The 14680-nt window shown below is 40.6% G+C and overlaps 1 protein-coding gene across 9 annotated transcripts in view; it reads right to left on the reverse strand.

The window, feature by feature from the left end:
* IGF2BP3 (insulin like growth factor 2 mRNA binding protein 3) overlaps window positions 1-14680 on the reverse strand; it is a 145256-nt gene that overhangs the window by 26783 nt on the left and 103793 nt on the right. For all 9 annotated transcript variants that reach the window (XM_055590009.1, XM_055590008.1, XM_055590011.1 and 6 more), the window contains 2 exons: window positions 11838-11889; window positions 11680-11743 (listed from right to left, as the gene is read on the reverse strand). In XM_055590009.1, the coding sequence (XP_055445984.1) occupies window positions 11680-11743; window positions 11838-11889 (116 nt within the window). The remainder of the gene's footprint in view (window positions 1-11679; window positions 11744-11837; window positions 11890-14680) is intronic.

Genomic DNA, 14680 nt, shown 5'->3' on the forward strand with positions numbered 1-14680 from the left:
GGCAAGTAAGGTCCCAGAAGATACAGTGTGGCCAGAAAAAACCCAAGCAAACAAAAAACAACACTTACTAATTTATTCACCATGAAGTCAATAACAGCATATGAGGACCCCCACAGGTCAGGAGAGGGGGCTCTCCTTCTGGCTAGTCTTTCCAAATCAGAATAGAAAAGATGTTACAATGCACACCTCCCTTGCTTTAATGTCTTAAAAACAAATATTTAAAGCACTTTCAGAATCAAAGGATGAAAATCTCTGAGCCACTCACTGGAGGAAGTAGAATTTAATACTCATGTTACTTACCACTATAAAATCACTCAATACCTCTTATGAGCCTGTTCTTCAGGGAAAAAAGCAATCCATGACCTTGTGGAATTTATGATCTGATTTGAGGCAGGGAGACAGGGGTGGTGGTGGACCAAAGGAAACAACGAAAACTGTCTTCTCCCTATCTATCCATCCATCCATGTACCCATTCATCTATTTCGAGAGGAGCTTTACTTTTTTTTTTTTTTTTTTCCATTTTAGAGGCTTGTTATGGAAAAGTACAGAAATTAAAAGATGCTTGCTTGCTCCCTGGAAGAAAAGCTATGACCAACCTAAACAGCATATTAAAAAGTAGAGATATTACTCTGCCAACAAAGGCGGATCCAGTCAAAACTATGGTTTTTCCAGTGGTCATGTATGGATGTGAGAGTTAGACTACAAAGAAGGCTGAGGGCCGAAGAATTGATGCTTTTGAATTGTGGTGTTGGAGAAGACTCTTTGAGAGTCCATTGGACAGCACAGAGATCAAACAAACCAGTCCATCCTAAAGGAAATCAATGCTGAATATTCATTGGAAAGACTGATGCTGAAGCTGAAACTCCAACACTTTGGCCACCTGATGCAAAAAACTGACTCATTTGAAAAGATCCTGATGATGGGAAAGATTGGGGGCAGGAGGAGAAGGGGACAGCAGAGGATGAGATGGTTGGATGGCATCACCGACTCGATGGGCATGAGTTTGAGCAGGCTTCAGGAGTTGGCGATGGACAGGGAGGCTTGGTGTGCTGTAGTCCATGGGGTCGCAAAGAGTTGGACACGACTGAGCGAGTGAACTGAACTATGGGAAAGTACCCAATCTTAAGCAAACATTTCAATGAGTTTTCTCACAGTGAGCATGCATCTCCAGATTCAGAGTTAGGACACCCCAGTGTCCCAGAAGCCCCGCTAGGACCTCCTTCCAGTGACTGCCCCCTTCCCTCGGCTCCTCACACCATAGAAGGAGTCTGCCTGTTTACATTTCTATGTAAATACTGATGTCTGGCATCTTTAACTTATCATTTATGAGATAAGTGTGTAAGATTCCTAAGTTTATAAGATAAATTGGTGTGTTCTAGCTTACCTACATATTTTAAATGTGAAGAACTCAATAAAAGTTGACAGAAGATACTGCCATATAGACATCACCCTAATAATACACACTCCCAGTGCACAACAAAATTAAAAAAAAAAAAGGCCTCATGCTTTCTCCAGGGTTACTCAGAATCTTTGCTCAGATGGTATTCCAGTGGACCCTGAGTTCAACCCAGGCAAGGAGAGAAAAACAGGCATAAAATGCTCTGTCTAGTTGCTCAGAATGATCATTTGTGGTTCACATACTGCTTTCTTTATCTGGAGATTTTTCCATTTCAAAAGGAAAGAGAATAGGCCCAGCACCAAAAAGGGTAACAAAACCATGAAATTGCATGGCAGATGTAGAAAATCAGACAAGACACACCAATGTCCTCAGGACTCAGAACTCCACCCTTTTCGCACGTCAGTGGCCTGTTCATCACTGTCCTACAGTTCCGTGCACACGAATTAACTCTTTAAAAGATCCCAGTCATACAGACTAGCAAAGTATCAAGAAATTTCTGTCACCATTACCTCCAAGACCCTTCCCAGAGTAACTGTTAACTGTGATTAACTTCTGCAAACGGACCAGTTCTTTCCATCTGTTCACATAGGTGTCTAAGTGTTCAGTACCTTCTTAAAAAAGTGTAGCTGGGATCATGATATACATAGTCTTGTGATCTGTTGTTTTTCCAAATACAATATATCTTGGGATATTTCCATTGAGTTCTGTATCAGGTGACATTCTTTTCCTGTGTATGTATGTGTGTGTAACTGAATCACTTTGCTGTATAGCATAAATTAACAAGACACTGTAAATCAACTATACTTCAATTTTTTTTTTTTAAAATAGCTAAAGATGGCATTCTTTTCATAAGCTTCACAGGTGATAGCAGACACACAGAAAAACTTGTTTTACCAATGCCCTGATACAAGAACCCTCAGTTAACACATTTTTCCTGCCTTCTTCCCTCTCCCTTTTTCCTAAAGAATATGTGGATTAAAGGCCCTAAAGTATTTTGGCTATTTCTAAAGGAAGACAACAGCTAGAAATTTTATTAACATCGATGATGTACGTTTACTACAGAAAGTTTGGAATTACAGATGTTTCAACAAATGAGATAAAGCTTTTCAAAGCCCAAGAGAAACCTATCCCTGAAGGTTCTTTCAGAGACAAGAGGAGAGCTGCATGCAATGAAGGGCTCAACTCGACCTGGGACATAAAAGGCAACAGTTCACAGTAACATCCTTCCCCACTCTAAAACTGAGCACTTCAGAAGACAGTGAGTGACTGTGCAATTAAGTCAGTAATGTTACTTTAAAAAAAGAAGTTGGGGGCAGGGGAGCCCTTCCCTGGTGGCTCAGAAAGTCAAGAAGCAGCCTGCAATGCAGGAGATGTGGGTTCCATCCCTGGGTCAGGAAGATCCCCTGGAGAAGGAAATGGCAACCCTCTCCAGTATTCTTGCCTGGAGAATTCCATGGACACAGGAGCTTGGCAGGCTACAGTCCATGTTACTAAAAAGTTAATTAGCTTCTTTCCTGATTAAGAGACATATACAGACAGACAGACAGATGTCCTTCTCCATGGAAATAAATAGAGATAAACATGTAAGTCACCAGATGCTTCTGTGTATCCAAATACAGTCACGTGTGTTCCGAGAAACAACTCTCAACTTGGAATAAACTATAACTATAACTTCCCAACTTCACTGTTCTGCTTTAAGATTTCTTTGAGGGGAAAAGAAAAGATGCTTTCCATCGGGAGGCCAGGCGGCACAGTGCTCCAGGACCCAGTGCTGTCTGGGCCCCAGAGACTCCAAACTCAGGTTGTTCCCGTCAGAGAGCAAACAGCCTGCCCTGTGTATACCCCACTGCTAGCTGCCAGGGCTCCTGACCCCTCACCACATGGCACTCCACACCTGGGCACAGCTGAAGGTACAGGAGTGCATAAACTGCCAGCAACGACTGTCTCATGACTGAAGACTATACACTGATGAATTTTAAGTCTACCGCTGTAACCTCTCCGTGCTATGTTATCTAGTGGTCTGCTGAGTTCAGGGGAAAACATTCTAGTATTTTCACCAACCTTACTGTACATGCAAGATACCTGATCAAAAAACTGTCATCTAATTATTCAAAACATATGCATTCAGTTCAGCAGAACTCAAGGATGTTTATCCCACATGTGTATTACTCAGAATGCTGTTTCCCATCATTACTTGATTGCTTTGCTGTGATTGTCAGTCAATCAGAAGATGGTGAGTAGTAGTTTTTGTTTTGCTTCGTTTTGGCTGCCCTGGGTTCAAAGCTATGCCTCTTGCATTGGAAGCGCAGAGTCCCAACCACTGGACCACCAGGAAATTCCCACCCATGAGCAGTTCTGCTGGCTGGTAGCACTTAATCGCATTGCTAAGTTTATTGGGGTAGATCACAGGGTAGGACTGAAAGGGCCTTGGAAGAACGAATAAGTAGTTTATCTCAAGGATTAGAGAGTAAGAAGAACAGTCTCGTAGAAGTTAAATGTATCCAATGGTACACACATACAGAGCTGAGTAGTGAATGAGAGACTAGAATTCTAAACCAGCTTAAACAGTAAGTAGCCAAGGAACCTTGGAAAAGTCGTTTTGTGATTTGGCATTAGCCTCCTCACCTGAAAAACTATAAACGACCAGATTTATGGTCTTTCGACTTGATAAATTCCATGTCTAAAATTGTTTCCTTCTTCCTAGATCTCACTGCTGGGTATCATGTAGGTCCTAACAAAATGAGGCTTAGCCATCATTGAAAAGTCACATCATGCCATTTTCTCCTTGTACCAAGAGTAAGAGGTTGAGACATACAATTCAGCAATAATTACCAAAAGCCTGGTAATACCACTGCAGGGAGGCATCTTAAGGAAACAATGAAAGACTTCATTACCAAACTAGTTCTAATGGCAAAACACTGCAAACAACCTAGATGCCCACCAGAGGACTAGCTACACAGACTGTGGTAGGGATGTTATACCAGAGAGAGACTACTAATAGTATAAATACAGCTAATGGAAAGACAGCCTGCACAATTCTACAGAATGATCTTTGGCATTTTAAAAGTTGTAATGATGACCTATATGGGAAAAAATCTAAAGACTGGATATATGTATATGCATAATTGATTCCTTGGTAGCTACCAGCTACTAACTCAGCTGGTAAAGAATCCACCTGCAATGTAGGAGACCCTGGTTTGATTCCTGGCTTGGGAAGATCCACTGGAGAAGGAATAGGCTACCCACTCCGGTATTCTTGGGCTTCCCTGGTGACTCAGCTGGTAAAGAAGATGCCTGCAATGCGGGAGACCTGGGTTAGATCCCTGGGTTGGGAAGATTCCCTGGAGAAGGGAACGGCTACCCACTCCAATATTCTGGCCTGGAGAAGTCCATGCAGACGCAGAGTCAGACATGACTGAGAGACTTTCACTCACTCACTCATAACTGATTAACTTTGCTGTACAGCAGCAACTAACACAACATCATAAATCAACTATACTCCAATAAAAATCAATTGTAAATAATAAATAATAAGTTGTAATGCATGAGAAAAAGTCTACTGAACTTGATGTCAAATTTCACACTGGTTATCTGTGAATGGCAAAAAAAGCAAAAAACTTCTTTGTCTTACTACTTGATCTATTGTTCCTTTTTCTAGAATAAATCTTCCATTTACATAATTTTCAAAGTTTAAGAGTCAACATCCTCCCCTTAGCCATCAGCCAAGTTGTTTCTAACACTTCTGTGTGTACTTTATACAAATCTTCAGGCTGATATAAAAAGATCTGCAATAATAGCTTCAATATATAAACTATATTTCTATTTCACAACAAAAAAAATACACACCAGAAATAAGAATCCCTGGACAACACAGGTTCTACTATATAACACAGGGAACTATATTCAATGTCCTGGGATAAACCATAATGGAAAATACAAAAAAGAATGTGTGTGTGTCTACACACACATATATATACATGCTAAGTCACTTCAGTCATGTCCAACTCTTTGTGACCCAATGGACTGTAGCCCACCAGGTTCCTCTGTCCATGTGATTTCCCAGGCAAGAATACTGGAGTGGGTTGCCATTCCCTTCTCCAGGGGATCTTCCAGGCCCAGGGATTAAACCCTCATCTCCTGCAGCTCCTGCATAGTACGCAGATTCTTTATCACTGAGCCACTGCGGATAACTCAGTGCATTATATATAATACACACATACATATGTATGCATAACTGAATCACTTTGTTGTACAGAAGAAATTAACACAGCATTGTTAACTATATCAATTTTTAAAAATAAAATGCCAAATTTATCTTTAGAAAAACCTTCAGTTCAGTTCAGTTGCTCAGTTGTGTCCGACTCTTTGCGACCCCATGAATTGCAGCACACCAGGCCTCCCTGTCCTGGTCCATCACCAACTCCCGGAGTTCACTCAAACTCACGTCCATCGAGTCCGTGATGCCATCCTCTGTCGTCCCCTTCTCCTCCTGCCCCCAATTCCTCCCAGCATGAGTCTTTTCCAATGAGTCAACTCTTTGCATGACGTGGCCAAAGTACTGGAGTTTCAGCTTTAGCACCATTCCTTCCAAAGAAATCCCAGGGCTGATCTCCTTCAGAATGGACTGGTTGGATCTCCTTGCAGTCCAAGGGACTCTCAAGAGTCTTCTCCAACACCACAGTTCAAAAGCATCAATTCTTTGGCGCTCAGCTTTCTTCACAGTCCAACTTTCACATCCATACATGACTACTGGAAAAACCATAGCCTTGACTAGACGGATCATCGAAAAAGCAAGAGAGTTCCAGAAAAATATCTACTTCTGCTTTATTGACTATGTCAAAGCCTTTGACTGTGTGGACCACAACAAACTCTGGGAAATTCTTAAAGAGATGGGAATACCACCTGACCTGCCTCTTGAGAAATCTGTATATAGGTCAGGAAGCAAATTAGAACAGGACATGGAACAACAGACTGGTTCCAAATAGGGAAAGTAGTACATCAAGGCTGTATATTGTCACCCTGCTTATTTAATTTATATGCAGAGTACATCATGAGAAACGCTGGGCTGGAGGAAGCACAAGCTGGAATCAAGATTGCCGGGAGAAATATCAATAACCTCAGATATGTAGATGACACCACTCTTAAGGCAGAAAGTGAAGAAGAACTAAAGAGCCTGTTGATGAAAGTGAAAGAGGAGAGTGAAAAAGTTGGCTTAAAACTCAACATTCAGAAAACGAAGATCATGGCATCTGGTCCCATCACTTCATGGGAAATAGATGGGGAAACAGTGTCAGACTCTGTTTTTTGGGCTCCAAAATCACTGAGATGGTGACTACAGCCATGAAATTAAAAGACACTTACTCCTTGGAAGAAAAGTTATTACCAACCTAGAAAGCATATTAAAAAGCAGAGACATTACTTTGCCAACAAAGGTCCGTCTGTCTAGTCAAGGCTATGGTTTTTCCAGTTGTCATGCATGGATGTGAGAGTTGAACTACAAAGAAAGCTGAGCGCCGAAGAATTGATGCTTTTGAACTGCGGTGCTGGAGAAGACTCTTGAAAGTCCCTTGGACTGCAAGGAGATCCAACCAGTCCATCCTAAAGGAAATCAGTCCTGAATATTCATTGGAAGGACTGATGCTGAAGCTGAAACTCCTATACTTTGGCCACCTGATGTGAAGAACTGGCTTATTTGAAAAGACCCTGATGCTGGGAAAGATTGATGGCAGGAGAAGAAGGGGACGACAGAGGATGAGATGGTTGGATGGTATCACTGACTCAATGGACATAAGTTTGAGTAAACTCTGGGAGTTGGCGATGGACAGGTAGTCCTGGCATGCTGCAGTCCACGGGGTCACAAAGAGCTCGACACGACTGAGCGACTGGACTGAACTGACCTAGATAATAAACAGCCCTAAATACATAAAAAAAAGAAAATAAATAGTAACTCTAAAGTAAAAAAAGAACTAAATATGTAGAAATTCTGAAGGGTTATTTCTTTGTCACCCATGACAAATCTTCCAATGAATTAGTCTTTGTTATCTGAGCATCCCTAGAAGATGGAAGGAATAGGTTACCTATGAGATCCAAGTCTGTCTTGCTTCCAGGAACAAGAAACACTAAATACATATTCCTGATTTAAATAAGTTTTCGTTATTTTTACTCATTTATTATTCTAAGACATTAGTAATTTGAGGCTTGTGGTTAAAACAAATATATGTATTTCCTAGTACTATTAGCACTGTTAACTTTTGATTTTTTTTCTTAGCCACAAGATGGCAGGAGTTTCCAGGTTAAATTCTGTCCTATAGACATAGCCTTATTGAGGAATCCTCTTAAAAGTGTCATTCATTACCAAAAAAAAGAAGTGTGTCACTCATAAAGCTTTGAGTAAAAAGAGGCTTTTGAACTAGGTCTCTAACTCCTGAGGGTTATAATAACTCCAGTTATTATCTGAAAAGAAGCATCCTGTACAGTAACAGGGCATTCTCTACAGCAGTGAAAAATGCTGGGAAAATGTTTAATAGCTATTGCCTTACTACCTTCGCATCTCACAGACAGGATTATATTAAGGAACATTAACTTGAGCAGAGTCACAGCTAGAAAAGTGTCACAAGGAGTCCATTCCATGGAACCAGACTCTAGAAATGAACCCTCTTAGTCTCCACACTCTACTCACACCTGCATAAGCACATCCCAGTTACAGAGACGCCTATGTTAACACACGCTAAAGATGTCAACTGAGAATGTCAACTCAGCCCTTATCACCTAGAGAAGTAAGCTTTGGATGGCTGCCATGGGAAAGGCAGGAAGAAATCATGCCAGCTTAGCTTAGGCAGCAGACAGTCTTGGTGGAGCTCAGAGAACAGGCTCGCTGCGTTCGGCAGACAAGTCCTGAATGGATCAGCCTTCCCCTGCGCAAGGCGCGACTAGCTGCTCTGTGCGTGCCCAGGACCAATGGGTTGAACCAGAATTATTATTTACTGGGCGCCAGGCCATTTGATAAGACCACTGTCTATATATGTGGGCATATATACACAAATATATTTGTTTCTTGTCAGCCTTCATTTTGTAGCTGAGAAAAGATGTTCAGAGAGGTTACGGTTACAGTCAGAGCTGCCTGACTTCAGAGTCCATGCTTTTTCCACTTTATCAAATGCCTTTCAAATACAATTAATTCTCCTTTAAAAAATGATAGTGCACTTCCTATCTTTTAAAAAAAATTTACTAGAAAACTAATAGCTTTCATAACACTGTCCACAAAACTATTGGTCCATTCTGTTAACTTCCTATGAATACTCACTTATTGTCTAATTCTCTTTGATCTTTGAAATTCTTGAGGTGGAGAAAACCCAGGATTCTTAGAAGGAAAATTCAACTTGGACAAGAATTAAATCAAGTAATCCCTCTCCAAACATTCTTCCAGCACCAGGGGCACACCCTTGAGGACAGAAACTCTGCCTTTATTCACTGGCAACCTTTGGTCAACAGCTGACACTCAATGAATGGTAATGGACTGGCTACCAGAATAAAGGACATGATGACCTTCCCTCCTGGAAATGCCCAGCTCATTTTTTTAGATGCTATAGGTACCTAAACCACAAACTCCTAACAGTCTTTTCCTCCCTTCATGTGATCCACAGGATCCTGACAATCTCTAACAATCATTACAAAGTACTTTTGGAATTAAAACATCTCCACATTTGCTAGGCATGTCTTCTGCCTTGATGGGCAGTCTGCCCCGTGCCACCTAATGCTTCGGAATTTTTCTAAGGGGGGTAGGGGTGCTAAATGTCAACCTGTCCCCATCCAAGTTCACTTTAAATCTCTTCAAAGCTATGTAAAGCTATGTAGGTATTCTCCAACAGACATTCTCCCATATGGCTAAATAACTGTTACACTAAGCATTTCCCTCTTTACCAAGCTAGCCTCAGATAATAAATCATCAAGTAAGGCAATTGGGACTGGCCTCCAACAACCCTCAAATATCCTTGGGTTTATCATGGCATCCCTTATTTTCCATCTACCAGAGAGCTGGCTCTGTCAAGTACTTAGCAGAGCTCTTTGCACAAACTGAATCGTGTAAATGAATGGAGCACCTGTCTTTCTCACTGCACACTTTTACCCTCACTCTACTTTAGGTATAAAATGTGGTATTTTCCTGTCGTTCCTCTCATACCATGATTAAAGAATAAAGTTTGTGAGAAATCAGTGTATTTTACAACTAATACTACAATTCTATGTCTCCATATAAACTGTTGAGGCTTCCCAGGTGGCTCAGTGGTAAAGAATCTGCTTGCCAATGCAGGAGACTCCAGAGACACAGGTTCAATCCCTGAGTGAGGAAGATCCCCTGTAAGAGGAAATGGCTACCCACTCCAGTATTCTTGCCTGAAAAATCCCATGGACGGAGGAGCCTGGTGTAGCAAACAGTTGGACATGACTAAGCGACTAAGCACATAAACTGCTAACATTTATGTTAAATAAATGAAAGATACAAAGAGAAGGAAAATTTGAATATTTTAAAATCTGTTAAGAGTCTCTACAGACATGGAGATCAGCCTTGTGCTTGCTAAGGGTGGGGGGAGGGATGGACCAGGAATTCGGGGTTGGCAGATGCAAACTGTTACATTTAGAATGGGCAAACAAGGTTCTCCTGTAGTCTCCTCAGATAAATCATAATGGAAAAGAATACTGAAAAAAGAAAGCATATATGTGTAAAACTGAGTCACTCTGCTATAAAGCAGAGTTAGCACACTACTAATCAACTATACTTCAATTAAAAAAAAATGTCTTTAATATATATTAAAAGTCTCAAAGCGTTTAAAGTGAATCTCGAGTCTGGCTTCTGAGAAAATGCGAAATTAACATGATTAGATACTACTTTTTACTCACTTGACAGGCCAGGTTTGATAAAGCCCTGTGTTAGGGAAAATCAAGGAGAAAGGGACACTCTCGTAGTGCTGGGGGGAAATTTAAACTCATTTAAGATCTAGAAAGGATAACTCATCAATATCCAACAAAAAAGGCACATCCTTCTTGACTTGGCAAATTTACTTCTAAGAATTTAACCTATGACTGTACTTATACACTTGAAAAATGACTGCAAAAGGGATTCACTATTATCTTTGTTCACAACTGCAAGAGACTTAAAAATCTAATTTGAGACTAAGACATTCCACATCTATACAACCAAATTCTATGCAACTATAAGAGAGATGTTATATATGTTTAAAACCCTCAAATGCTATGGCATCATCTGTGTAAAACAGGAGGAAGAACACACAGATGTACTAGTCTTCTATATGGTTATCTCCGAGGAAGTCAAGTCAAGTGGTCGGGGAACAACACTGGAGGGAAGACATGCAGTATACGCATCTAGACTTTAAAAATTCTGAACCATGTAAATATTACTGACTTTTAAAAACAAAAGTTCCCCTTGTGTTATGCAGATTTCCATCTCTTTCCCCAGCCCTATCTTCCTTCTCAGAGGCCCTCCGCTCTTTCCCACTCGTGCCGCTGGTTCTGCCCTTCCCCTTTAGGGTTCAGGATCAGTCAGCATGGCCCTTGCTCCCCCATAGAGAGGACAGGCTGGCTCCGCCTGAACACTGAGCACAACTCGGCACCCCGGGCGCATCCCTCCACATCTGTGTTCTGAGCAGACCAGTCAAAAGCAGTATTTGCGGGAACCTCATTTCTTCTCTCCAGTGGTCAATCAGCTTGTTAAGATTATTCCCAAGCCAACAGAATTATCTTTTCCTATGGGAAATTTTTTGATCTGTGAAATTTTGCTTGTCTGTTGCACTGGAATATTTTTTTCCCACCAAATTACATTAGTGCCATGCCTACACACTTCTAAATGACATTTGGTAATCATGAGAAAAATAAGTAACAGGTAAACTTAACATTTAACACTGGTGTTGGTTTAACACATGATTAACTTACCATCTTTGTGTAGAACAGCAGGAATGTATGTATCATACCAATAATAAGGGGAAAAAAGGTCTATTAATGTAATTTGGCAATGATACCCACGTGCAGAACACTTTGCCAACAGGATATAATTCAGCATCATATTATAACTATTACTGGCATTAACATTATATTGAAAATGTAATAAAACTTTAACCGATGTAGATTCTTAACAGACATTCAAACTTAAAAAGATTTGCAAGGTCAAACTTCGCAAAATAAAGTTGTCTGCTACCCACTATCCCAAAATAAAAGTACTATATTCAACCTTGTTATTACATAGAGATTAGAAGTTTCAAACTGCTTACTGTCTGGCTTGCTCCTTATTGGAATAGGTTACGTTGACGACAGCAGTTTCCGAGTCAGTGTTCACTACAGGAAGAAAAAAAAGAAGAGGGAAAACAAGTTAGTTTTCTTTCTACTTTCTTCCTTTTACAAATTTGAAAGCAATTGAGAAGACATGTACCTTGCTCACAGCTCTCCACCACTCCATACTGGACTAGTAAACTATCCAGCACCTATCAGGAGGGGGAGACAAAATTACAAGTTTTCAGTTTCCCGTGTTATCAGCAAGGGCAGGAGAAGGTTTTTAAGTAATTGTGATGGAAATGAGCCCCCCAAAATTAACTGGGGTTTGGGAATACAGAAGTGCGAGAAGGGCCCCAGAGAGAGCATCTGGTGGGTTTTCACTCCTGCCTCTCTGGAGGTCCTTGACTTCAAGCTGATCTAACCAAGATGTACGGATGTGAGAGTTGACCGTAAAGGAGGCTGAGCATTGAAAACTTGATGCTTTTGAATTCTGGTTGCTGGAGGAGACTCTTGAGAGTCCCTTAGACTGCAAGGAGATCCAACTAGTCAATCCTAATGGAAATCAACCCTGAACATTCATTGAAAGGACTGATGGTGAAGCTGAAGCTTCGATATTTTGGCCACCTGATGTGAAGAGCCAACTCACTGGAAAAGACCTTGATGCTGGGGAAGATTGAAGGCAAAAGGAGAAGGGGACGACAGAGGATGAGATGGTTGGATAGCATCACCAAGTCAATGCACATGAGCCTGAGCTAACTCCAGGAGACAGAAGGACAAGGAAGCCTGGTGTGCTGGGGTTCAAGGGGTTGCAGAGTCGGACACGGCTCGGCAACTGAACAACAACAACAGGCCCAGAAAGCCAGTGTGCAGAGCCACAGCCGCCCGTCCTGAGGCCGAGGACAAGGACGCGTGTGTTCCTCAGACACACACCACCACCACACAGTCACGCTTTCTCCTTGCAGAGGAGAAGGGCCCAAGTCAAGGCTTATTTCTTAAGATTTTCCTTTTTAAAGAACTTCCTTTTACAGCTTAAAGGATGTATCAGAACAGACCACTCTCAAGGCAGGCTAGCAAAATGAAGAAAGATATCCTGCTTGGAATCTTGAACTAAAGACTAATCTGAGTGGTTTATCAATTCCTGAACAGTAGAAAATATAAAAAGAAGTACATCTATACTAAGAGTCTTCTAAGCCTAGAATGGGTTGGGAAAAAGTACAACTGGACACTGTCTTTCCTGTAGCTGCATTATTACACATGCATGATAACGTAACAAAAGGCTGTGAAACCAGTCACTAAATTTTATCATACTATAAACTGCAGGCATACCTCATCAGTATAAGCCAAATTCAACTATCTTTTGCTCCTAAGAACTGTTAACAAGTTTTTCTTGAAAAGTAAAACAAACAAAGCTTCTATTAGTTTATAGTAAAGCACTTACTCATCAATTTTATTGCAAAATTTGAAGGACAGCCCTTGGAAATGTTTTCTGGCCGCCCCCCTCCCCCAGGACACAGTAAACCATCAAGAAACACACTGAATAAGTTTTAATGGCAATTTCCTACTAAACTTCAAGCAATTTCTTCTAAAGGAATGTTTATCTTACATGGTACATTTCAGGCTTTTATTTTGTCTGCTGAGTGCAGATTGAAATCTACAGCAATGTTTGTCTGGAGATGAACTTTTAATTGTTTTTCCATTTTAAATAAGGTTCACCCCTATTTGTGAATGGAACTGTTAGTATCTTCACAGGTAAGCTTTGACATGGTGAATTTCCCGTGGGTGAGGTCTAGAAGCACCATGATCTTTGTCTCAAATTACAGCTACTGTTTAAATCATAAAGCTTCATTTGTTTGGTTTTTTGTTTTGAACTCAAAACACTTAACTGACTACCTAAAATTTAATTTGTCTGTCTCAGTCACCAGAAAGCATGCTCAGTGTGAATGGGAATGTTTTTTGTTTGTTGTACTATCCCCAGTACCTAAAAAAGACATTCAAATAGTTCATAAAGAAGTGACTAGTTCTCAGGAGGAAATACTAGTATAATTTAATAGGAACAGTATTCTGATAACAGTGTTTACCTGTTCTAGAGATAAGTTTGCTATGCATGTAATGTTGGATGAGACATAATTTTTAATAAGGGCCAAAGAACAGGAAACCTTCCATAATGCCATGAAATAGGTAATATACAACACGTAATGCCTTAAAAAAAAAAAAAAACACTTTAAACAGAAATCTACTTATATTTTAAACTAAAAAAATTTTTAATAATACCAATAAATGGTTTTCTGTGTCACTTAACAGAATTCTTAAAAAATATTTAACTCATTCCAATTTAAATAATTAAAACAGCAGGGACGACATCTGCCATTTAAAATTTGGCTTTTAAATGAAAGTCACTCTAATAGTAGAGCTTTAAGGCTTCCCTGGTGGCTCAGATGGTACAGCGTCTGTCCGCAATGCAGAAGACCCGGGTTCGATCCCTGGGTTGGGAGGATCCCCTGGAGAAGGAAATGGCAGCCCATTCCAGTATTCTTGCCTGGAAAATCCCATGGACTGCGGAGCCTGGTAGGCTACAGTCCATGGGGCCGCAAAGAGCCGGACACGACTGACAGACTTCACTTCACTTCAAGACAACTTGGGCATCTTGAGGGGCAGGGGTACTGAGGCGGCTAGAGATGGTGGAAGAGGCGTGTAGAAAATAGGGGGTAAGTGCTAATTTAGTACGATAATTTAAATAAACATCCTTAATTTTCCCTAAAGGCAATTTTTTCACTAAATACAGTAGTCGTCACATCATTTAGCTTACACTACATTAACTTTTACTATTAAGAGAAATCACTATGAAAGTTAAATGCTCATGACTTATAAACAATGCTGACTAAACCTGCAACAATGCTCATGAAACTCATGTCTCCAAAAGGCCCAATGGCAAAGTGATGTGTGTATATATACACTGATATATGTACACACACAAACAGGTATGTATTTATGTGTGAATAT

This window comes from Bubalus kerabau, chromosome 8, assembly GCF_029407905.1.
Source record: "Bubalus kerabau isolate K-KA32 ecotype Philippines breed swamp buffalo chromosome 8, PCC_UOA_SB_1v2, whole genome shotgun sequence".
Lineage (NCBI taxonomy): Eukaryota > Metazoa > Chordata > Mammalia > Artiodactyla > Bovidae > Bubalus > Bubalus kerabau.